Source organism: Entelurus aequoreus, linkage group LG10 (assembly GCF_033978785.1).
Source record: "Entelurus aequoreus isolate RoL-2023_Sb linkage group LG10, RoL_Eaeq_v1.1, whole genome shotgun sequence".
Classification (NCBI taxonomy): Eukaryota; Metazoa; Chordata; class Actinopteri; order Syngnathiformes; family Syngnathidae; genus Entelurus; species Entelurus aequoreus.
Window position 1 is genome coordinate 4,967,414 of NC_084740.1, and position 24,748 is coordinate 4,992,161.

The window sequence follows — 24,748 nt, forward strand, 5'->3', positions numbered from 1 at the left end:
GGCTGCCCTTTGTCACCCATTCTGTTCATAACTTTTATATCTCAGCGCAGTCAAGTCGTTGAGGGGATCTGGTTTGGTGGCTGCAGGATTAGGTCTCTGCTTTTTGCAGATGATGTGGTCCTGATGGCTTCATCTGGCCAGGATCTTCAGCTCTCACTGGATCGGTTCGCAGCTGAGTGTGAAGCGACTGGGATGAGAATCAGCACCTCCAAGTCCGAGTCCATGGTTCTCGCCCGGGGAAAAGGGTGGAGTGCCATCTCCGGGTCGAGGAGGATACCCTGCCCCAAGTGGAGGAGTTCAAGTACCTCGGGGTCTTGTTCACGAGTGGGGGAAGAGTGGATGGTGAGATCGACAGGCGGATCGGTGCGGCGTCTTCAGTAATGCGGACGCTGTATCGATCCGTTGTGGTGAAGAAGGAGCTGAGCCGGAAGGCAAAGCTCTCAATTTACCGGTCGATCTACGTTCCCATCCTCACCTATGGTTATGAGCTTTGGGTTATGACCGAAAGGACAAGATCACGGGTACAAGCGGCCAAAATGAGTTTCCTCCGCCGGGTGGCGGGTCTCTCCCTTAGAGATAGGGTGAGAAGCTCTGTCATCCGGGAGGAGCTCAAAGTAAAGCCGCTGCTCCTCCACATGGAGAGGAGCCAGATAAGGTGGTTCGGGCATCTGGTCAGGATGCCACCTGAACGCCTCCCTAGGGAGGTGTTTAGGGCACGTCCGACCTGTAGGAGGCCACGGGGATGACCCAGGACACGTTGGGAAGACTATGTCTCCCGGCTGGCCTGGGAACGCCTCGGGATGTCCTGGGAAGAGCTGGACGAAGTGGCTGGGGAGAGGAAAGTCTGGGCTTCTCTGCTTAGGCTGCTGCCCCCGCGACCCGATCTCGGATAAGCGGAAGAAGATGGATGGATGATTTATTTTCATGTTTCTTAAAGCCAGAAAGTTGCCATTTGAGAATACCGTTACTATAGTTTTGTGTCATGTCCGTTATCTGCTTTTTGTCTCAACAAAATCCAACAACTGAATGAACATCCTGCTAAGCTGGTGGTTTCATAATTCCGAATGAGACTCAAAAAGTGTAAGAAAACTAAAATATGGGAACACTGGTATCAATTACCAGATGTGTAAGTTACCCATGTCTTGGGCACTAATACACCCCCATACCATCACGGATGCTGGCTTTTACACTTTGCGCCTATAACAATCCGGATGGTTCTTTTCCTCTTTGGTCCGGAGGACACGACGTCCACAGTTTCCAAAAACAATTTGAAATGTGGACTCGTCGGACCACAGAACACTTTTCCGCTTTGTATCAGTCCATCTTAGATGAGCTCAGGCCCAGCGAAGCCGACGGCGTTTCTGGGTGTTGTTGATAAACGGTTTTCGCCTTGCACAGGAGAGTTTTAACTTGCACTTACAGATGTAGCGACCAACTGTAGTTACTGACAGTGGGTTTCTGAAGTGTTCCTGAGCCCATGTGGTGATATCCTTTACACAATGATGTCGCTTGTTGATGCAGTACAGCCTGAGGGATGGAAGGTCACGGGCTTAGCTGCTTACGTGCAGTGATTTCTCCAGATTCTCTGAACCCTTTGATGATATTACGGAGCGTAGATGGTGAAATCCCTAAATTCCTTGCAATAGTTGCTTGAGAAAGGTTTTTCTTAAACTGTTCAACAATTTGCTCATGCATTTGTTGACAAAGTGGTGACCCTCGCCCCATCCTTGTTTGTGAATGACTGAGCATTTCATGGAATCTACTTTTATACCCAATCATGGCACCCACCTGTTCCCAATTAGCCTGCACACCTGTGAGATGTTCCAAATAAGTGTTTGATGAGCATACCAGGAATCGTACTGTATTGGTTCAAATGTGAAAAGCAGCCATCCCTAGACTTTTAATCCAGACGGATTGTCGGCCAAACTATTAGCGGTTGTATTCCCAGCAAACAGACTGTTAAGGAGATTAAAAGTGATCCTCGCCTGAGACTATTAATGATCAGGCTTCTCTAATTACGCCGGGCCAAAATGAATCAAAACAAAAAGAACCCTGTGTTCTATTTCAACACTCTTGTGTAGTTTTTTTCCCCCAGTTCTGGAGAAGCAACATGAAAATAATGAGTCACCAGTACTCATGCTAATCGACAGATAATCAGAACGCTGTGTTTCGTCAGAGAAAGACATGACAGGGACAGCGCAGCTGAGAATCTGATGACAACAGCATGTACTGGCAGGAGATAAGTAATCGCTAATTGTATAATGCGAGTATAAATTTGGGCGAAGGTACATGACAAGAACAATTTGTTATGCTTTCTTTTTATAGACCACAGATGGTGCATTGAAGCTGCAGTATGGAACAACTGTCCTGTTTACTCTTTGTTGTCGTATACTTATTTTCTAGCATGAATAAATATACAGTGGGACGAGTTTATGCCTCTGACTGACTGACATAAGCGGTTGTCAACAAAATAAAGCTGAACTAGCCATTACTTGGACATTTACTCATGACTTTCGCCAGAGGCATAAAAAAATAGAGGATATTAAAGTTTTTTTTTTAACCTTTTTACCTGCACCCTGCCTCCCGCTGTTTCCGACATCTACAAAGCAATTAGCTACCTGCTGCCACCTACTGATATGGAAGAGTATTACACGGTTACTCTGCCGAGCTCTAGACAGCACCGACACTCAACAACAACACATCATTTGCAGACTATAATTACTGCTTTGCAAAAAATAGGTGAAATTAAATAATCTAGAAAAACACTGGAATAGATGACTCTCCATTACCTGCAAGGTTAGCCGTCTCATACTGGCAGTTTATTTTTTATTTTTTACTACTTTGAACGCACAGAAAAGGGAAAGACGTGTGTGTTCTTGTCCCACATAAGGATAATGAATGATGGGCAAATTTGAAAAAAAAGTGCAGTTTTCCTTTGAGTATGTTCCACTGTAGCAAATTAGCAAGAAACACGTCAATAATGAATAAAGCAAAACATGTTCTAGACCAAAAATCACTTCATATTCTTTACTGCTCGTTAGTGTTACATATCTGAGTTATTGTGTAGAGATATGGGGAAACTGTCAGAATAATTGTATCTAAGTTATCACAAAACTTTGTGTTTCAATGAGTTCCCGGCGAGTGGACAAAATATGTCTTTGATCCTACTAATCAAAATGATTGTAAATCTCCACTGTGTAGGATGGGAAGCGACATGAAGGTGTCGGTTTCTTTGATGTATTGTAATCCACAGGCAGATTTTGTCTTGACTCGAGATCAACAAAGCAGAGAAGAAGCAGGACCTGACCCCCCTCCACTGTTTTGTAACCGAGGGCGACGGCTGTTTACGACCCCCGTCCCTTTAGAAACAGCTGTTGCCATGTAATCAGGGAAAGTCCAAATAAAAGAGGAGGCGTACAATCATTCGTCAGAGCGTGGTGGGAGACTGTACGAGAGTACAGCCCAGACGTTTCTCCTCAATTGAGCTAAATTGAATTCTGTCTCTGTTTAATTCCTTGCTTCTTTGTCTGTTTAATAGATGTCATCAGTGTTTGAACCTGACAGAAACAACTACAAATGTGCGGCCATATTCACTTTGTAGCAATGGCAAAGAGGTTTTTCTTACACTCCCTTATTCTATACTGTGGCACTTTAATCCTAATGAAGCTCTCGTTTGGAGGTTAAATGACCACTAATTGTTGCTTTTACGTCACCTTGTACTCCCGAATGATGCCGCTCTGAGCGCTGTGAGGCGGCGGCTCCCAGGACACGCTGAGACTGGAGCTGTTGGCGAGCTGCACCACCGACACCGCCTGTGGCGCCGCGCTTAACACTGCAGAGCGATAAGACGTGAATAGTGTGGCATTAGAATTACCGAGCGTGCACATTGTTGCTGCTGGTGTCACCCCCAATCATACCTTCCTCCGGGGTGCGCAGCAACACCATGAGGCTGTCGTGCCCCTGCAGCTCGTTGAAGTACGGCCGTATCTTGACCTCGTACTCTGTGTTGCTGAGCAGATCTATTAAGATGGTGCTGTGCTCCGACGCGGCCTCCGCATCTTGGACCAGCCAGGAGCTGCCGATGGTGCGGTAAAACACGCGGTAACCCTGAACGTAGCGGGAATGGCGGCCGACCTGCAGAAAGTAAGCAAAGCAGATTTCGCGACGGGGAAGTAATCTGTTTATGAGGGAGTTTTGAAGCAGATTAGCATATCCTCCACACTCTGCGTGTCAGCTTTGGGAAGAACACATTTCCTCTGTGGGCAAACTTACACTCCAAGAAATCTTGGCACTGGTGGGAGACAGAACCACGGGTTTCTGAAGGTAGACAGACACCTCGCCGAGTTCCCTCTGCACCTGCCTGTGGTCCACCCCGCTTTCTGGCGGACTACCATCTGGAACACACACTCGTGTAAGTACCCTAAAGCGGCAGCTCGGGAAAAAAAGGTAAACTTTAGATGACATTTCAAAATGTGACGGGGGGAGAAAAGCAATTAGTACAAGCAGGAGAGATCAGGTTCAAACAGTTGGAATCACTTTCAAGTTGAGAAGGCGCCATGATAATCAAAGTTTGTCCAAGTCTAAACTTTTACCAAAATTACAAGTAGAGATGTCCGATAATGGCTTTTTTGCCGATATCCGATATTGTCCAACTCTTAATTACCGATACCGATATATACAGTGGTGGAATTAACACATTATTATGCCTAATTTTGTTGTGATGCCCCGCTGGATGCATTAAACCAGTGGTCCCCAACCACCGGGCCGCGGCCCGGTACCAATCGGTCCATGACAATCAATAAAGTTTGTCTAAGTCTAAACTTTTACCAAAATTACAAGTAGAGATGTCCGATAATGGCTTTTCTGCAGATATCCGATATTGTCCAACTCTTAATTACCGATTCCGATATCAAGCGATACCGATATATACAGTGGTGGAATTAACACATTATTATGCCTAATTTTGTTGTGATGCCCCGCTGGATGCATTAAACCAGTGGTCCCCAACCACCGGGCCGCGGCCCGGTACCGGTCCGCGGACCGATTGGTAAAAAAAAATAAAAATTTTTTAATTTATTTTTATTTATTTATTTATTTTTTTTAACTTCTTGTGCGGCCGCGGCCCGGTACCAATCTGTCCACGGACCGGTACCGGGCCGCGGCCGCACAAGAAGTTAAAAAAATAAAAAAATAAAAAAATAATAATTAAATTTTTTTTTATTTTTTTAAAATTAAATCAACATAAAAAACACAATATATACATTATATATAAATATAAATCAATACAGTCTGCAGGGATACAATCCGTAAGCACACATGATTGTATTTCTTTATGACAAAAAAAAAATAATAAAAACAATTTTTTTTACTACCCCTCCCCCCCCGGTCCGTGGGACAAATTTTCAAGCATTGGTTGGGGACCACTGCATTAAACAATGTAACAAGGTTTTCCAAAATAAATCAACTCAAGTTATGGGAAAAAAATGCCAACATGGCACTGCCATATTTATTATTGAAGTCACAAAGTGCATTATTCTTTTTAACATGCCTCAAAACAGCAGCTTGGAATTGGGACATGCTCTCTCAGGGAGAGCATGAGGAGGTTGAGGTGGGCGGGCTTGGGTAGTAGCGGGGGGTGTATAGTGTAGCGTCCCGGAAGAGTTAGTGCTGCAAGGGGTTCTGGGTATTTGTTCTGTTGTGTTACGGTGCGGATGTTCTCCCGAAATGTGTTTGTCATTCTTGTTTGGTGTGGGTTCACAGTGTGGCGCATATTTGTAACAGTGTTAAAGTTGTTTATACGGCCACCCTCAGTGTGACCTGTATGGATGTTGACCAAGTATGAATTGCATTCACTTGTGTGTGTGAAAAGCCGTAGATATTATGTGACTGGGCAGTGCCTTTAAGGCACGCCCCCAATATTGTTGTCTGGGTGGAAATCGTGAGAGATTCGGGAGAATGGTCGCCCCGGGAGATTTTCGGGAGGGGCACTGAAATTCGGGAGTCTCCCGGGAAAATGGGGAGGGTTGGCAAGTATGACTGGGAGACGCGACTGCTCTGTACTTCTCCCTACGTCCGTGTACCACTCCGTACAGTGGCGTTTTAAAAAGTCATACATTTTACTTTTTCAAACAGATCCCGATAATTTCCGATATTACATTTTAAAGCATTTATCGTCTCTAATTACAAGATTTTAGATTGGGCGTATTTAGTCTATTTAGTCTACAATTATTACAAAACTCAGCTGCACGCGTGTTGACGAATCCCAGAGGGCGGGAAGCACATTACACCAGTTTTAAAGTCACTGCATTGGCTCCCCGTCCGCTTCAGGGTTGATTTTAAAGTTGTTTTATACGGTTGTTTTAATGGCCTTGCGCCTTCTTACCGTATCAACCCTCGCAGATCCTGAGGTCCTTTGGCACTGGCCTTTTAGCTTTACCAAATACGAGAACAAAGACCCACGGTGAGGCGGCATTTAGCCACTATGGCCCCCACTTGTGGAACAGATTGACAGAGAGCCTCAGGACTGCAGAGACCTTTGGAATTTCTTTAAAAGAGGCTACAGACACCTCTTTTTAATCAGGCTTTTTACTGATCATCTTAAACTCTTATGTTTTTTTAGTATTTTGTGTTGTTTTGTACCTTAATTATTAGTATTATTACTGTTATTCTCTCAAAATTATGTTTTTATTAACTTATGGGCCAATTGTGTGAATGTGAGTGTGAATGTTGTCTGTGTTGGCTCTGTGATGAGGTGGCGATTTGTCCACGAAAGGTTTGTTTATTCCAGAAATCAGGGGCCGTACTTATCAAGCTTCTTAGAATTACTCCTAAGAAGTCTGCTAAGAGTTGACTTAAGAGTAAATAAATTCTTCGCTGAAAGCTGCACTTAAAAGTTAGTTATCAAGCGTCTTACTCACACTTTCAGCGAAGTGTAGGACTGAATCTTAAGTGTCACACTCAGAGCTGAATTACGACATTACTATGTGCCGTAAACGCAATTTTAGGTGACGTCATTTCTGTGTCCATAGAAATGACCAATCACGGAAGGGAATCCGTTGTCTAAGAATAAAGAAATATCTTGGAAATATTTAAGTGGACAATGGGAGTGTATATTTTGACAATAAACTACAAAATAATACAAAACAAACTAGTCCCCGCCGGCACTCACGCTACCGCTCCCTCTCTTCTCTCGCCCACACACTCACTGACGTCACTCACCTCACGGCCACACACATACGCTACTGTCATAACATTTTCTTTCCAATTCATTAATTAGGCAACTAATTTGAAACTGGTGTGGGTGGCTCTATATATACTAGCCCACTGCAGACACATGCAGAAATCAACAAGGAATCGAAAAGTATTAAATCTGTGACAAAAATAATATCCGCTCTGTCTAAACGATACCATTTGATCAGCTGCTCGTCATAAAAAAAAACAAAAAACATTGTTCCGTTCCCTGAACGTTCGCGCACGTCTCTCTCGCCTCAGTGCCATCCCCTGCTGGCAACTCCTAACCACTTAAGACACCTCTGAAGGTCTCTTAAATATCGTGGAGAGTAGGAGTGATTCTTAGACTTAAGAACGTTGATAAAAAGCTTTTATTCTTAAGTTTGAGAGTAGGACTAAATTTCGCAAATTCTCAGGACTTAAGTGTAAAATGGCACTCTAAGAAGCTTGATAAGTACGGCCCCAGGTTTTCAAGGTGAAACTTAATTAACCTCTTAAGGCCCAAGCTGTTTGTTTACATGCTTTTTTATTTCTCTTCGCTATTTGGGCTTATTGGACCCTAATTAGAATAAAATCTAAGAATCATCTTTTGATATGATGTACTTAGTCTATAAGTACACTAATGTGTACTTCATGTTTAGTGACATGCTAATTCTTATGTTCACCTTTTGTTTATTTTTGGTTTAAGCATTAGACACATTTTTACTTGCACCCTGCCTCCCGCTGTTTCCCACATCTACAAAGCAATTAGCTACCTGCTGCCACCTACTTATATGGAAAAGTATTACACGATTACTCTGCCGAGCTCTAGACAGCACCGACACTCAACAACAACACATCATTTGCAGACTATAATTACTGCTTTAATAGAAATATTTTTAACCCAAATAGGTGAAATTAGATCAGGGGTCACCAACCTTTTTGAAAGCAAGAGCTACTTTTTGGGTAGTGATTAATGCGAAGGGCTACCAGTTTGATACACACTTAAATAAATTGCCAGAAATAGCCATTTTGCTCAATTTACCTTTAACTCTATGTTATTATTAATAATTAATGATATTTACACTTAATTGAACGGTTTAAAAGAGGAGAAAACACAAAAAAAATGACAATTACATTTTGAAACATAGTTTATCTTCAATTTCGACTCTTTAAAATTCAAAATTCAACCGAAAAAAAGAAGAGAAAAACTAGCTAATTCGAATCTTTTTGAAAAAATTAAAAAAATAATTTATGGAACATCATTAGTAATTTTTCCTGATTAAGATTAATTTTAGAATTTTGATGACATGTTTTAAATATGTTAAAATCCAATCTGCACTTTGTTAGAATATATAACAAATTGGACCAAGCTATATTTCTAATAAAGACAAATCATTATTTATTCTAGATTTTCCAGAACAAATTTTTTAAAAGAAACTCAAAAGACTTTGAAATAAGATTTAAATTTGATTCTGCTAATTTGCTAGATTTGCCAGAATAATTTTTTTGAATTTTAATCATAATAAGTTTGAAGAAATATTTCACAAATATTCTTCGTCGAAAAAACAGAAGCTAAAATGAAGAATTAAATTAAAATGTATTTATTATTCTTTACAATAAAAAAATTGTATTTACTTGAACATTGATTTAAATTGTCAGGACAGAAGAGGAAGGACTTTAAAAGATAAAAAGGTATATGTGTTTAAAAATCCTAAAATCATTTTTAAGGTTGTATTTTTTCTCTAAAATTGTCTTTCTGAAAGTTATAAGAAGCAAAGTAAAAAAATTAATGAATTTATTTAAACAAGTGAAGACCAAGTCTTTAAAATATTTTCTTGGATTTTCAAATTCTATTTGAGTTTTGTCTCTCTTAGAATTAAAAATGTCGAGCAAAGCGAGACCAGCTTGCTAGTAAATAAATAAAATGTAAAAAATAGAGGCAGCTCACTGGTAAGTGCTGCTATTTGAGCTATTTTTAGAACAGGCCGGCGGGCTACTCATCTGGTCCTTACGGGCTACCTGGTGCCCGCGGGCACCGCGTTGGTGACCCCTGAATTAGATCATCTCCCACGGCACACCAGACTGTATCTCACGCCGCGGCACAGTGGTTGAATAACACTGGACTACTGTTGGGTTGTGCGTGGTTGAATGTATGTATGTATGTATGTGTTGGAGCCTATCTATATTATTTATTTATTAATTGTTGCACAGTGGTTGAAAAACACGGCCTTAGTATTTTCTTCTGTCTCGTACAAACACAGAATTATTAGGCTGTTCAACTTCCCCATGGCCAATCAAGGCGATGTCGTCAACATGTGGTGTCCTCTCAATTAAAGCCGACATCAAAATGTCGCTGAATAGCACTTCCGTCACTCACCTTGCGTCCTGACAGGCTCGGAGATGGGGCTGGGGTCACTGAGGCCGTACGAGTTGACCGCTCGGACGATGAAAAGATAAACTGTGTTCGGGAAGAGTCCGACGACGGTGTGCCGCTCCTGCCTCACTTGGTCGGCTGCCGTCTGCCAGGTGCTGCCCACCGATTGGCTGTGAACATTCAGGTCAAGTTATCACCCAGTGGGGAAGTAAGTGCTTATACAGTGACTTCACACAGAGAAATTACAATTGAATGTAACAGATGAAGTCCCATTGAGACATATTAGAAAGGTGTGACACGGTTCAAATAAATACATGAATTAGTCTGTTGCTCTGTGCTACAGTGATTAATTAATTCATGGTGCTAATCAAGTCCCAACCAAACACCATTTTTATGTCCTCATGCCACACATACAGCTCCTAAAAAGACAAAAAAAAAATGACAATTGTGTCATAAGGCCATTAAAGAGCAACTGTGGCCCATGTGCAGCTGAGATAGGCTCCAGCAACCACCCACCACCAACACTACCGCTTGTCCCCGAAAGGGACAAGCGGTAGAAAATGGATGGATGGATGTGGTGTGTGTAGTTTGCCAGAGAATGATCTATGATGCCTTTTACTGGGGTTGTCGCTATATTTAGCAAGTATAAATACATATTCAAAGAATGCATTCATTCTGTATTAAAGGCCTACTGAAAGCCACTACTAGCGACCACGCAGTCTGATAGTTTATATATCAATGATGACATCTTAACATTGCAACACATGCCAATACGGCCGGGTTAACTTATAAAGTGACATTTTAAAATTCCCGCCACACTTCCGCTTGAAAAACTCCTTTGGATATGATTTATGCGCGTGACGTCACAAAAGCAACGGAAGTGGTTGGACCCCATCGGACCCGATAGAAAAGCCTCTTGTTTTCTTTGACAAAATTCCACAGTATTCTGAATCTTTTGCAATTTGTTTAATGAACAATGGAGACTGCAAAGAAGAACGTTGTAGGTGGGATCGATCGGTGTCTTAGCGGCTAAGTACAATACTGTAATATCCGTGATATTTGCATTAGTGTACTGTCTTTAAGGGTTTGGGGAACGCGCATGCGCGAGTGAGTTGGCGGAGAACTTGAGTGTGTGATCGTGACTTTTGGCTAACAGCAGCTCGTGTATGTGTGTGCGTTACTTTTTGAACTACAACGAGTTACCGCTTGTTAATAAAGCGATTGAGCAATTTGTTTAATGGACAATGGAGACTGCAAATAAGAAAGTTGGAGCCGGTGGAGCAGCGGACTACAGCAACACCAACACCAGGAGGTTGTGTTGTGTTTTGAGCAGGATAACAGACGCACTACAGTGAGTACAGCTTTGGCTTCCAAACATTTGATCGATTGCCCGTACGTGCGTGTCGATATGTGCATGTCACGTACGTAACTTTGGGGAAATATATGTTTCTTGCCGACTCTGATGGCGGCCGGGGTGTCGTCAAAAGCGTACAACGCCCGCCGCCGCATCTAAGTTAGCTACGCAGCTAGGTTAGCTTCTGTTTTTTTAGCTTCGCCAAGCGGAATATTATTAATCGTGTATTTACATGTTCATGGTTTAATAGTATTATTGATCTTCTGTCTATCCGTCCAGTCAGGGTTTTTTTAATTTAGTTTCTATCTGCATTTGAGACTGATGCTATCGCGTTGGCTACGCAGCTAGGTTAGCTTCTGTTTTTTTTAGCTTCGCCAAGTGGAATATTATTAATCGTGTATTTACATGTTCATGGTTTAATAGTATTATTGGTCTTCTGTCTATCCATCCAGTCAGGTTTTTTTTAAATTTAGTTTCTATCTGCATTTGAGACTGCTGCTATCAAGTTGGCTACGTAGCTAGGTTAGCTTCTATTTTTTTAGCTTCACAAAGCTAAATTATTAATCGTGTATTTACATGTTCAGTCACTGTGAATGTCCATTTCGCGTTCTCGACTCTCATTTTCAAGAGGATATAGTATCTAAAATGGTTTTAAATACAATTCTGTGATCCACAATAGAAAAAGGAGAGAGTGTGGAATCCAATGAGCCAGCTTGTACCTAAGTTACGGTCAGAGCGAAAAAAGATACGTCCATCACTGCCTTTCAAGTCATTCACTGTAACGTTCCTCATCTACGAATCTTTCATCCTCGCTCAAATTAATGGTGTAATCGTCACTTTCTCGGTCCGAATCTCTCTCACTCCATTGTAAACAACTGGAATTGTGAGCAGCACTACCGCTTGTGACGTCACGCTACTTCCGGTACAGGCAAGGCTTTTTTTTATCCGCGAGCAAAAGTTGCGAACTTTATCGTCGATTTTCTCTACTAAATCCTTTCAGCAAAAATATGGCAATATCGCAAAATGATCAAGTATGACACATAGAATGGATCTGCTATTCCCGTTTAAATAAAAAAAAATTCATTTCAGTAGGCCTTTAAATACAAGCGGTAATGAATGAGAGCAGAGATCTGCCACCACAAGCCCAGGGAGTGTGTATTACCAGAAAACATGCAACCAAGCCTTTATAACATCTATACTGTAAATGGTAGGAAAACACAGTGTAGAGCAGGCCTGGGGGGCCAAATTTAGAGAAAAAAATGTGTCTGGGGGCCGGTATATCCATTTTTAGGAACACTAATACAAAACCTCACAATAATGTCTGATTGAATGCTAAAAACGTTATGACAGACCGCCTTAAAAAATAGAATTTTATGGAATTTTAACTTTTTTTACTGAATGAGACACCCAGAATGTACATGACAATAAAGAATGGGGGGTTTACAATATTAACTATGAAGGATAAAACACTGAATATTGACAACACATGAACGTCACACCCCTTCTCCATACACATATTTTACAATCATACAAAAATGCAACAAACGCAGCGAAATATGAACACAAAGGGTCAAAAAAAACAACCCCCCACCTACAATCTGATATATGTGATATATCACTAAGCTTTAGAACTTTGTTGTACAAATTACCTTCCGCATCTGTCCCTGACACCCACATTTCAGGCTCTGGAAACACTCTGTGGAAACACTCCCCACCCACACTCCTCGGTGCCTCGTCTGAGCTGCTGTGACTTACATTACCATAGTAACTAGAAGGGGTGTAACGGTACACAAAAATTTCGGTTCGGTACATACCTCGGTTTAGAGGTCACGGTTCGGTTCATTTTCGGTACAGTAAGAAACAACAATATATACATTTTTTGGTTATTTATTTACCAAATTTGTAAACAATGGCTTTATCCTTTCAACATTGGGAACACTGTAATAATTCTGCCCACGTTAATCAACATTAAACTGCCTCAAGTTGTTGCTCAGATTAAATAAAATGACAAAACTTTTCTTCTACATATAAAAAGTGCAACATTAAACAGTTTCAAGTCAACTCATCATGCTTAATTTATTACAGCATTTGGGAAGCCTGTAGTTGATTTTTATTATGTAAATGTTATATTTTTATTAACATGTGATAGCAGGGATCCTGCCATTCAAAACTAGGCTGCTGCATTACTAATGATTAATGTAACTATAGCTGAAAAAATAGTACAATAGCAATAGGAGAGACTATTCATCCCTGAACACCATGGAGTTCATGTAGGCTTAATGATGCACTTACATTATTATATCAACTATCAGAGACAGAAACTCTTCATTTAACATAATGTCCTTTTTTGCTGCTTCAACACAGCTCAATCAACACAGAAAAAGGTAAAGTGAAATAACAGACAGACAGGGTTTGCTGTCCGTAACACACACACACACACCGCAAAATGAGCTAACGTTACGCTAAAAGCGAATTAGCCTTCACCTCAAGCCAGGACTGCGAGCGAGCTGAGCTGCCGTTTATATTTCTAGAAGGTCAACGGGCTCATAGTGATGTTACTAGTAGTTGACTGGGAAGTGTTTATTATCATTTGGGGAGATTCCGCTGCCTGATGATTACCTGCTAAACGCTAAGCACTGACTACATGCGCTCTAAATATGCACTGCTGATTGGCTGTTACCGCTCTGTGTGTAACCAATCAGATGGTTGTGTGGGTGGGACAATGCTGGGTGCTGTGTAGAGGACTGACAGAGACAGAGGCAGAAGGAAGCGGCTACTTAATATGTCCGTGTGGAAACTCGTTCGGTACACCTCCGAACCGAAACCCCCGTACCGAAACGGTTCAATACAAATACACGTACCGTTACACCGCTAGTAACTAGTATATCATGCAAAAGCGCAGATTACAACCATTGGAATAGTTTGTATAGTTCAAGACTTCCGGTCATTATAAAACATGAGTGCACATCATAATGGCAGCTACACTTTACATCTTAAACATCTAAAAACATTATTTACTTAAACTTATTTCCAAAAACGTAATGTCCGGCGGGCCAGATTGAAAAGCTTAACGGGCCGCATGTGGCCCCCGGGCCTTAATTTGCCCAGGTATGGTGTAGAGTGTAGTATCTGCTAGCCTGATAAATAACATGTTTTGCATATGGCGAAAGAGTACATTCCTCCTGGAGCAAGCAGCCAGTAAACTGGGGTCAGTCTTCTTGGACAGGTAATAAAGTATGATCGTGCAGGATTGGTGACTCCACTTTGCCAAAGCGAGGAGGCTTAGTCAATCTGTCAATCATAGGACTCTCCAAAACAGGTTTCCCCTGAATAACTGTCATAATGCTCAGATGAGGTCGACGGGTGTTAGTAAACACCCACGCACACACACAAACATGCCCGCATATGCCTGGCGGAGTCAATTTCAGTATTATGGACTCAAAGACCCGAGGTGACATTATTTAGAGTTCTAAGGACTGCTCAAGGAGAGCAGTGGCTAAATATCCTCCAAGTGCTGCAGAACTCGCTGATCAATAAAGTACGCTGTTGTTCAACGATTCATCAACTACGTGCGTCTTAATTCATCACACACCCACGTCGCCCTTCAGCCCAGGAGAAGGCAGCAAGGCCACCGCAAGAGACACTCTTCTATGGTTTAGTAAGACAGGAAGATCGAGTTTGCACGTGTGCCATTTGCTGAATGCAGCTCTTTTTTTTTTTATTAAGCTTTAAAGGCCTACTGAAATGAAGTTTTCTTATTTAAAACGGGGATAGCAGATCCATTCTATGTGTCATACTTGATCATTTCGCGATATTGCCATATTTTTGCTGAAAGGATTTAGTAGAGAACATCGACGATAAAGTTCGCAACTTTTGGTCGCTGATAAAAAAAAAGCCTTGCCTGTACCGGAAATTGCGTGACGTCGCAGGTTGTGGAGCTCCTCACATCTGCACATTGTTTACAATCATTCCCACCAGCAGCTGAGAGCGTTTCAGACCGAGAAAGCGACGATTACCCCATTAATTTGAGCGAGGATGAAAGATTTGTGGATGAGGAAAGTGAGAGTGAAGGATTAGAGTGCAGTGCAGGACGCCAGGATGTATCTTTTTTCGCTCTGACCGTAACTTAGGTACAAGCTGGCTCATTGGATTCCACACTTTCTCCTTTTTCTATTGTGGATCACGGATTTGTATTTTAAACCACCTCGGATACTATATCCTCTTGAAAATGAGAGTCGAGAACGCGAAATGGACATTCACAGTGACTTTTATCTCCACGACAATACATCGGTGAAGCACTTTAGCTACGGAGCTAACGTGATAGCATCGGGCTTAACTGCAGATAGAAACAAAAGAAATAAACCCCTGACAGGAAGGATAGACAGAAGATCAACAATACTATTAAACCATGGACATGTAACTACACGGTTAATGCTTTCCAGCCTGGCGAAGCTTAACAATGCTGTTGCTAACGACGCCATTGAAGCTAACTTAGCAACGGGACCTCACAGAGCTATGCTAAAAACATTAGCTATCCACCTACGCCAGCCAGCCCTCATCAACACCCGTGCTCACCTGCGTTCCAGCGATCGACGGAGCGACGAAAGACTTCACCCGATCATCCGTGCGGCCGGCGGCTAGCGCGTCTGCTATCCAAGTCAAAGTCCTCCTGGTTGTGTTGCTGCAGCCGGTCGCTAATACACCGATCCCACCTACAACTTTCTTCTTTGCAGTCTTCATTGTTCATTAAACAAATTGCAAAAGATTCACCAACACAGATGTCCAGAATACTGTGGAATTTTGCGATGAAAACCGAGCTTTTTGTATTGGATACAATGTGTCCGAATACTTCCGTTTCAACCATTGACGTCACGTGCATACGTCATCATACATAGACGTTTTCAACCGGAAGTTTAGCGGGAAATTTAAAATGTCACTTTATAAGTTAACCCGGCCGTATTGGCATGTGTTGCAATGTTAAGATTTCATCATTGATATATAAACTATCAGACTGCGTGGTCGCTAGTAGTGGCTTTCAGTAGGCCTTTAAAGTACCAATGATTGTCACACACACACACACTAGGTGTGGCGAAATTATTCTCTACATTTGACCATCACCCTTGACCACCCCCTGTGAGGTGAGGGGAGCAGTGGGCAGCAGCTGTGGCCGCGCCCGGGAATCTTTTTTGGTGATTTAACTCCAAATTCCAACCCTTGATGCTGAGTGCCAAGCAAGGAGGTAACGGGTCCCATTTTTATAGTCGTGTGGTAGGAATGTCTCATCGACACAAAAGCAAAAAAAGCGATCCACATATGCAAATTCAATACAAATACAAAATCAAGCATATTTATATTCAAATCTCAAAAATATATCTACAAATACACGTTTATTTATACAAATTCTTGATTTATTTGTATGTCACATTTTTAGATTTAGACATTTTATTTGTATATATTTTCAAATCTCAAATATATTTACCAATACGCATTTATTTATACAAATGGTTGATTTATTTGTATGTCACATTTTTATATTTATACATTTTTATTTGTATATATTTTCAAATCTCAAAAATATATTTACTAATACACGTTTATTTATACAAATTCTTATTTGTATGTCACATTTTTATATTTATACATTTTATTTGTATATATTTTCAAATCACAAAAAGATATTTACTAATACACGTTTATTTATACAAATTCTTATTTGTATGTCACATTTTTATATTTATACATTTTATTTGTATATATTTTCAAATCTCAAAAATATATTTACTAATACACGTTTATTTATACAAATTCTTATTTGTATGTCACATTTTTATATTTATACATTTTATTTGTAAATATTTTCAAATCACAAAAATATATTTACTAATACACGTTTATTTATACAAATTCTTATTTGTAATGTCACATTTTTATATTTATACAATTTATTTGTATATATTTTCAAATCACAAAAAGATATTTACTAATACACGTTTATTTATACAAATTCTTATTTGTATGTCACATTTTTATATTTATACATTTTATTTGTATATATTTTCAAATCTCAAAAATATATTTACTAATGCACGTTTATTTATACAAATTCTTATTTGTATGTCACATTTTTATATTTATACATTTTATTTGTATATATTTTCAAATCTGAAAAATATATTTACTAATACACGTTTATTTATACAAATTCTTATTTGTATGTCACATTTTTATATTTATACATTTTATTTGTTTATATTTTCAAATCACAAAAATATATTTAATAATACACGTTTATTTATACAAATTCTTATTTGTATGTCACATTTTTATATTTATACATTTTATTTGTATATATTTTCAAATCTCAAAAATATATTTACTAATACACGTTTATTTATACAAATTCTTATTTGTATGTCACATTTTTATATTTATACATTTTATTTGTATATATTTTCAAATCACAAAAATATATTTACTAATACACGTTTATTTATACAAATTCTTATTTGTATGTCACATTTTTATATTTATACATTTTATTTGTATATATTTTCAAATCTCAAAAATATATTTACTAATACACGTTTATTTATACAAATTCTTATTTGTATGTCACATTTTTATATTTATACAATTTGTATATATTTTCAAATCACAAAAAGATATTTACTAATACACGTTTATTTATAAAAATTCTTATTTGTATGTCACATTTTTATATTTATACATTTTATTTGTATATATTTTCAAATCACAAAAATATATTTACTAATACACGTTTATTTATACAAATTCTTATTTGTATGTCACATTTTTATATTTATACATTTTATTTGTATATATTTTCAAATCTCAAAAATATATTTACTAATACACGTTTATTTATACAAATTCTTATTTGTATGTCACATTTCTATATTTATACATTTTTATTTGTATATATTTTCAAATCACAAAAAGATATTTACTAATACACGTTTATTTATACAAATTCTTATTTGTAATGTCACATTTTTATATTTATACATTTTATTTGTATATATTTTCAAATCACAAAAATATATTTACTAATACACGTTTTTTTATACAAATTCTTATTTGTATGTCACATTTTTATATTTATAAATTTTATTTGTATATATTTTCAAATCTCAAAAATATATTTACTAATACACGTTTATTTATACAAATTCTATTTTGTATGTCACATTTTTATATTTATACATTTTATTTGTATATATTTTCAAATCTCAAAAATATATTTACTAATACACGTTTATTTATACAAATTCTTATTTGTATGTCACATTTTTATATTTATACAATTTATTTGTATATATTTTCAAATCACAAAAATATATTTACTAATACGCGTTTATATATACAAATTATGTATTTATTTGTATACCACATTTGTATTTGTATATTTATCAGTCTGCAGCTCAGAGAGGACTTTTGGTCGGAAGCAGCCCACACTGGCTTTGCCCCCAGGACAGGACAGAGCTGTCCATGTGACCACTGCAAGAATTGTCTTCTCTCTCACTCACTGCCTGTCTCGCTGAACCGCCGCTGGAGATGCTTCAGACCACGGTTTCACTCGAGAACGTGGCTTTACACGAGCTGGAGCGAAAATGAGTCGTTTTGCCAAATGTAAGTGATTAGAGATGAAGAGGGCCTTGCTCCAGTGGGGAAAAGTCACGGATTAAAACAGAGTTTGGGTCTGGCTGAAATAACTAGAGATCCCTTTTCAGATAGGGTGGAAAGTGCTGAATCCAAAAAATATTTCCTGCACTGAACTCGATAAGCCTTTCACACATTCCACTTTTTGTCAAAGTTAAAACCACATAAAAATGGCGCATTAGTCCCAAAAAATCCTGGACTCACTGAAGTCCGCCATTAGGATGATAATTATGCTCAGTTATGAAGGACAGTGTTTTCCATTAACAATATAGTTATTATTGTGCTGTGTAGTACCAGTGTAGCTCAACTGAAAATAGACTGTAGATGACCACAATGCATCCCACCGAGTCATTTTTATGGTACTGAATATCAATACTGAATAACAACCGACTGCCGTTCCGTTCCAAACTGGGGCTCAGTAATAGTTTTGCAGCAAATTCTTATGAACGCTAAAAACATTATGACCGCCTTAAAAAACTGAATGGAATTTTTCCTTTTTTTTTTACTGAATGAGACACCCAGAATGTACATGAAAATAAAGAATGTGTCATTTACAATATTAACTATGACCGATAAAACACTGAATATCGACAAAATATGAACGTCACACCCCCTCTCAATCGACATATTTTACAATCAAGCGAAACGCAACAAAAATGCAACAAACACAGCGAAATATGAACGCGAAGGCTAAAGAAAAAAAACCTTCCTACAATCTGATATATGTGATGCATCACTAAGCTTTAGAACTTTGTTGTAAAAATCTCCTTCCGCGTCTAACTAGTATATCATGCAAAAAGCGCAGATTCCAACCATTGAAATACTTAGTATAGTTGAAGACTTACGGTCATTAGAAAACATGAGTGCACATCATAATGGCAGCTACACTTTACATCTTAAAGGCCTACTGAAAGCCACTACTAGCGACCACGCAGTCTGATAGTTTATATATCAATGATGAAATCTTAACATTGCAACACATGCCAATATGGCCGGGTTAACTTATAAAGTGACATTTTAAATTTCCCACTAAACTTCCGGTTGAAAACGTCTATGTATGATGACGTATGCGCGTGACGTCAATGGTTGAAGCGGAAGTATTGCTACACCATTGTATCCAATACAAAAAAGCTCTGTTTTCATCTCAAAATTCCACAGTATTCTGGACATCTGTGTTGGTGAATCTTTTGCAATTTGTTTAATGAACAATGGAGACTGCAAAGAAGAAAGTTGTAGGTGGGATTGGTGTATTAGCGGCTGGCTGCAGCAACACAAACAGGAGGACTTTGTCTTGGATAGCAGACGCGCTATCCGATGTTAGCCGCCGACCGCATCGATGATCGGGTGAAGTCCTTCGTCGCGCCGTCGATCGCTGGAACGCAGGTGAGCACGGGTGTTGATGAGCAGATGAGGGCTGGCTGGCGCAGGTGGAGAGCTAATGTTTTTAGCATAGCTCTGTCGAGGTCCCGTAGCTAAGTTAGCTTCAATGGCGTCGTTAGCAACAGCATTGCTAGGCTTCGCCAGGCGGTACAGCATTAACCGTGTAGGTACAGGTCCATGGTTTAATAGTATTGTTGATTTTCTGTCTATCCTTCCAGTCAGGGGCTTATTTCTTTTGTTTCTATCTGCATTTAAGCACGATGCTATCACGTTAGCTCCGTAGCTAAAGTGCTTCGCCGATGTATTGTCGTGGAGATAAAAGTCACTGTGAATGTCCATTTCGCGTTCTCGACTCTCATTTTCAAGAGGATATAGTATCCGATGTGGTTTAAAATACAAATCCGTGATCCACAATAGAAAAAGGAGAGAGTGTGGAATCCAATGAGCCAGCTTGTACCTAAGTTACGGTCAGAGCGAAAAAAGATACGTCCTGCACTGCACTCTGATCCTTCACTCTCACGTGCCTCATCCACAAATCTTTCATCCTGGCTCAAATTAATGGGGTAATCGTCGCTTTCTTGGTCAGAATCGCTCTCGCTGCTGGTGTAAACAATGGGGAAATGTGAGGAGCCTTTCAACCTGTGACGTCACGCTACTTCCGGTACAGGCAAGGCTTTTTTTTTTATCAGCGACCAAAACTTTATCGTCGATGTTCTCTACTAAATCCTTTCAGCAAAAATATGGCAATATCACAAAATGATCATGTATGACACATAGAATGGATCTGCTATCCCCGTTTAAATAAGAAAATTTAATTTCAGTAGGCCTTTAAATATCTAAGAAAATTATTTAGGAATGTCCGGCGGGCCAGATTGAACCGCATTCGGCCCCCGGGCTTTAATTTGCCCAGGTCTGATATAGAGGATCTTTGAGTAGCATCTTCACATTAGGTCATTAAAAACAGCTGTCAGATAGAATATCTTTGACTAGCGTTCTCATGCATACTGCGCCTTCATTTGAATGTATAATGACATTATTTAGGAGTACTTACACCACCACTGTATTGACATTATGCATGACATACTCATAGAAGTCAAGCTTGTAGTGGATCTCATTAGATGGTGCATACCTGAAGGCCTCAATGATGTAGGAGGTGACGGCGGCCCCGCCCTCGTGCGGGTTGGACTGCCAGGTGAGGGTGACACTGTCCCGGGTGACGTCAGTCACCACAGGTTTCTGCGGGGGACCCGGCAGCTGGATGAACTCGGATATTTTGGAGATGGACGACAGCCCGCCTTCTGTTGAGGAAGGGACGCACGCGCGCATATTTTGAAGACAAAAGCGTTCCTCCGCACTTGGCGGCCTGACGTTGACAGAGTGTGAAGTGTAACACAAAGACAAGAGTGTGCAGAGGCAGGTTTGGCGTGAGTACCTCTGACAGTCAGCGTGGCGCTCCAGCTCGACTCCCCCGTGGGGCTGGAAGCGACGCACGTGTACATGCCGGAGTCTGCTTCCTGCGGAGACACACAGTCGGGAAAAGGGGACAAAAAAAGCTTTTGAGAACAAACTGCAACATTTTGAAAGAATGACAGAATGATTGCAGCAGTAGTGGTGGAACTTTGGTAACTTTGGTTCACTTCCATACTGCGTGGAATGAACTGTGGTGGTCTTAAAGGCCTACTGAAAGCCACTACTAGCGACCACGCAGTCTGATAGTTTATATATCAATGATGAAATCTTAACATTGCAACACATTAAAGGCCAATACTTATAAAGTGCAATTTTAAATTTCCCGGGAAACTTTCCGGTTGAAAACGTCTATGTATGATGACGTATGCGCGTGACGTCAATGGTTGAAACGGAAGTATTCGGACACATTGTATCCAATACAAAAAGCTCTGTTTTCATCGCAAAATTCCACAGTATTCTGGACATCTGTGTTGGTGAATCTTTTGCAATTTGTTTAATGAACAATGGAGACTGCAAAGAAGAAAGTTGTAGGTGGGATCTGTGTATTAGCGGCCGGCTGCAGCAACACAACCAGGAGGACTTTATGAGTGCTAGCCGCCGACCGCATGGATGATCGGGTGAAGTCCTTCGTCGTGCCGTCGATGGCTGGAACGCAGGTGAGCACGGGTGTTGATGAGCAGATGAGGGCTGGCTGGCGTAGGTGGATAGCTAATGTTTTTAGCATAGCTCTGTGAGGTCCCGTAGCTAAGTTAGCTTCAATGGCGTCGTTAGCAACAGCATTGTTGAGCTTCGCCAGGCTGGAAAGCATTAACCGTGTAGTTACATGTCCATGGTTTAATAGTATTGTTGATCTTCTGTCTATCCTTCCAGTCAGGGGTTTATTTCTTTTGTTTCTATCTGCATTTAAGCCCGATGCTATCACGTTAGCTCCGTAGCTAAAGTGCTTCACCGATGTATTGTCGTGGAAATAAAAGTCACTGTGAATATCCATTTCGCGTTCTCAACTCTCATTTTCAAGAGGATATAGTATCTGAGGTGGTTTAAAATACAAATCCGTGATCCACAATAGAAAAAGGAGAAAGTGTGGAATCTAGTGAACCCTTGTAGTTAAGTTACGGTCAGAGCGAAAAAAGATAAGTCCTGCACTGCACTCTAGTCCTTCACTCTCACGTTCTTCATCCACGAATCTTTCATCCTGGCTCAAATTAATGGGGTAATCGTCGCTTTCTCGGTCCGAATCGCTCTCGCTGCTGGTGTAAACAATGGGGAAATGTGAGGAGCCTTTCAACCTGTGACGTCACGCTACTTCCGGTACAGGCAAGGCTTTTTTTTTTATCAGCGAGCAAAAGTTGCGAACTTTATCGTCGATGTTCTCTACTAAATCCTTTCAGCAAAAATATGGCAATATCGCGAAATGATCAAGTATGACACATAGAATGGATCTGCTATCCAGGAAGTAAATAAAATAATACAAAACCGTCACGCCACACCACATTTACTGAGAAAAAGTAAAAGTACATTTGTTATGCTGGCTCAACAATGTCCTAAAAGTAGCTATGTGGACTAGTATAGTGCTGGTTTGCAATCTCTCCCAAGTGAAAGTGTTACATTGCAGCAGAACAAGAGCGTGCATGTCAATGAGCAGCGCACTGTGCCGTTAGTACCATGCCTCGTGTTGCACTGTGCCGTTAGTACCATGCCTCATGTTGCACTGTGCCGTTAGTACCATGCCTCATGTTGCACTGTGCCGTTAGTACCATGCCTCGTGTTGCACTGTGCCTTAAGTACCATGCCTCGTGTTGCACTGTGCCGTTAGTACCATGCCTCGTGTTGCACTGTGCCTTAAGTACCATGCCTCGTGTTGCACTGTGCCGTTAGTACCATGCCTCATGTTGCACTGTGCAGTTAGTACCATGCCTCGTGTTGCACTGTGCCTTAAGTACCATGCCTCGTGTTGCACTGTGCCGTTAGTACCATGCCTCATGTTGCACTGTGCAGTTAGTACCATGCCTCGTGTTGCACTGTGCCGTTAGTACCATGCCTCATGTTGCACTGTGCCGTTAGTACCATGCCTCGTGTTGCACTGTGCCGTTAGTACCATGCCTCGTGTTGCACTGTGCCGTTAGTACCATGCCTCGTGTTGCACTGTGCCGTTAGTACCATGCCTCGTGTTGCACTGTGCCGTTAGTGCCATGCCTCGTGTTGCACTGTGCCGTTAGTGCCATGCCTCGTGTTGCACTGTGCCGTTAGTACCATGCCTCGTGTTGCACTGTGCCGTTAGTACCATGCCTCGTGTTGCACTGTGCCGTTAGTACCATGCCTCGTGTTGCACTGTGCCGTTAGTACCATGCCTCGTGTTGCACTGTGCCGTTAGTACCATGCCTCGTGTTGCACTGTGCCTTAAGTACCATGCCTCGTGTTGCACTGTGCCGTTAGTACCATGCCTCATGTTGCACTGTGCCGTTAGTACCATGCCTCATGTTGCACTGTGCCGTTAGTACCATGCCTCGTGTTGCACTGTGCCTTAAGTACCATGCCTCGTGTTGCACTGTGCCGTTAGTACCATGCCTCGTGTTGCACTGTGCCTTAAGTACCATGCCTCGTGTTGCACTGTGCCGTTAGTACCATGCCTCATGTTGCACTGTGCAGTTAGTACCATGCCTCGTGTTGCACTGTGCCTTAAGTACCATGCCTCGTGTTGCACTGTGCCGTTAGTACCATGCCTCATGTTGCACTGTGCAGTTAGTACCATGCCTCGTGTTGCACTGTGCCGTTAGTACCATGCCTCATGTTGCACTGTGCCGTTAGTACCATGCCTCGTGTTGCACTGTGCCGTTAGTACCATGCCTCGTGTTGCACTGTGCCGTTAGTACCATGCCTCGTGTTGCACTGTGCCGTTAGTACCATGCCTCGTGTTGCACTGTGCCGTTAGTACCATGCCTCGTGTTGCACTGTGCCGTTAGTACCATGCCTCGTGTTGCACTGTGCCGTTAGTGCCATGCCTCGTGTTGCACTGTGCCGTTAGTACCATGCCTCGTGTTGCACTGTGCCGTTAGTACCATGCCTCGTGTTGCACTGTGCCGTTAGTACCATGCCTCGTGTTGCACTGTGCCGTTAGTACCATGCCTCGTGTTGCACTGTGCCGTTAGTACCATGCCTCGTGTTGCACTGTGCCGTTAGTACCATGCCTCGTGTTGCACTGTGCCGTTAGTACCATGCCTCGTGTTGCACTGTGCCGTTAGTGCCATGCCTCGTGTTGCACTGTGCCGTTAGTGCCA

General features: G+C 40.9%; 1 protein-coding gene across 1 annotated transcript in view; it reads right to left on the minus strand.

Annotated features, from left to right (window-relative positions):
- Nucleotides 1-24,748, minus strand: part of zgc:77784 (uncharacterized protein LOC402947 homolog) — a 206,981-nt gene that overhangs the window by 47,012 nt on the left and 135,221 nt on the right. Inside the window, exons 9-14 of the mRNA XM_062059900.1 lie at nt 21,433-21,514; nt 21,130-21,298; nt 9,590-9,756; nt 4,273-4,394; nt 3,918-4,134; nt 3,714-3,832 (exon numbers count right to left, since the gene is read on the minus strand). Of these exons, the coding sequence (XP_061915884.1) occupies nt 3,714-3,832; nt 3,918-4,134; nt 4,273-4,394; nt 9,590-9,756; nt 21,130-21,298; nt 21,433-21,514 (876 nt within the window). The remainder of the gene's footprint in view (nt 1-3,713; nt 3,833-3,917; nt 4,135-4,272; nt 4,395-9,589; nt 9,757-21,129; nt 21,299-21,432; nt 21,515-24,748) is intronic.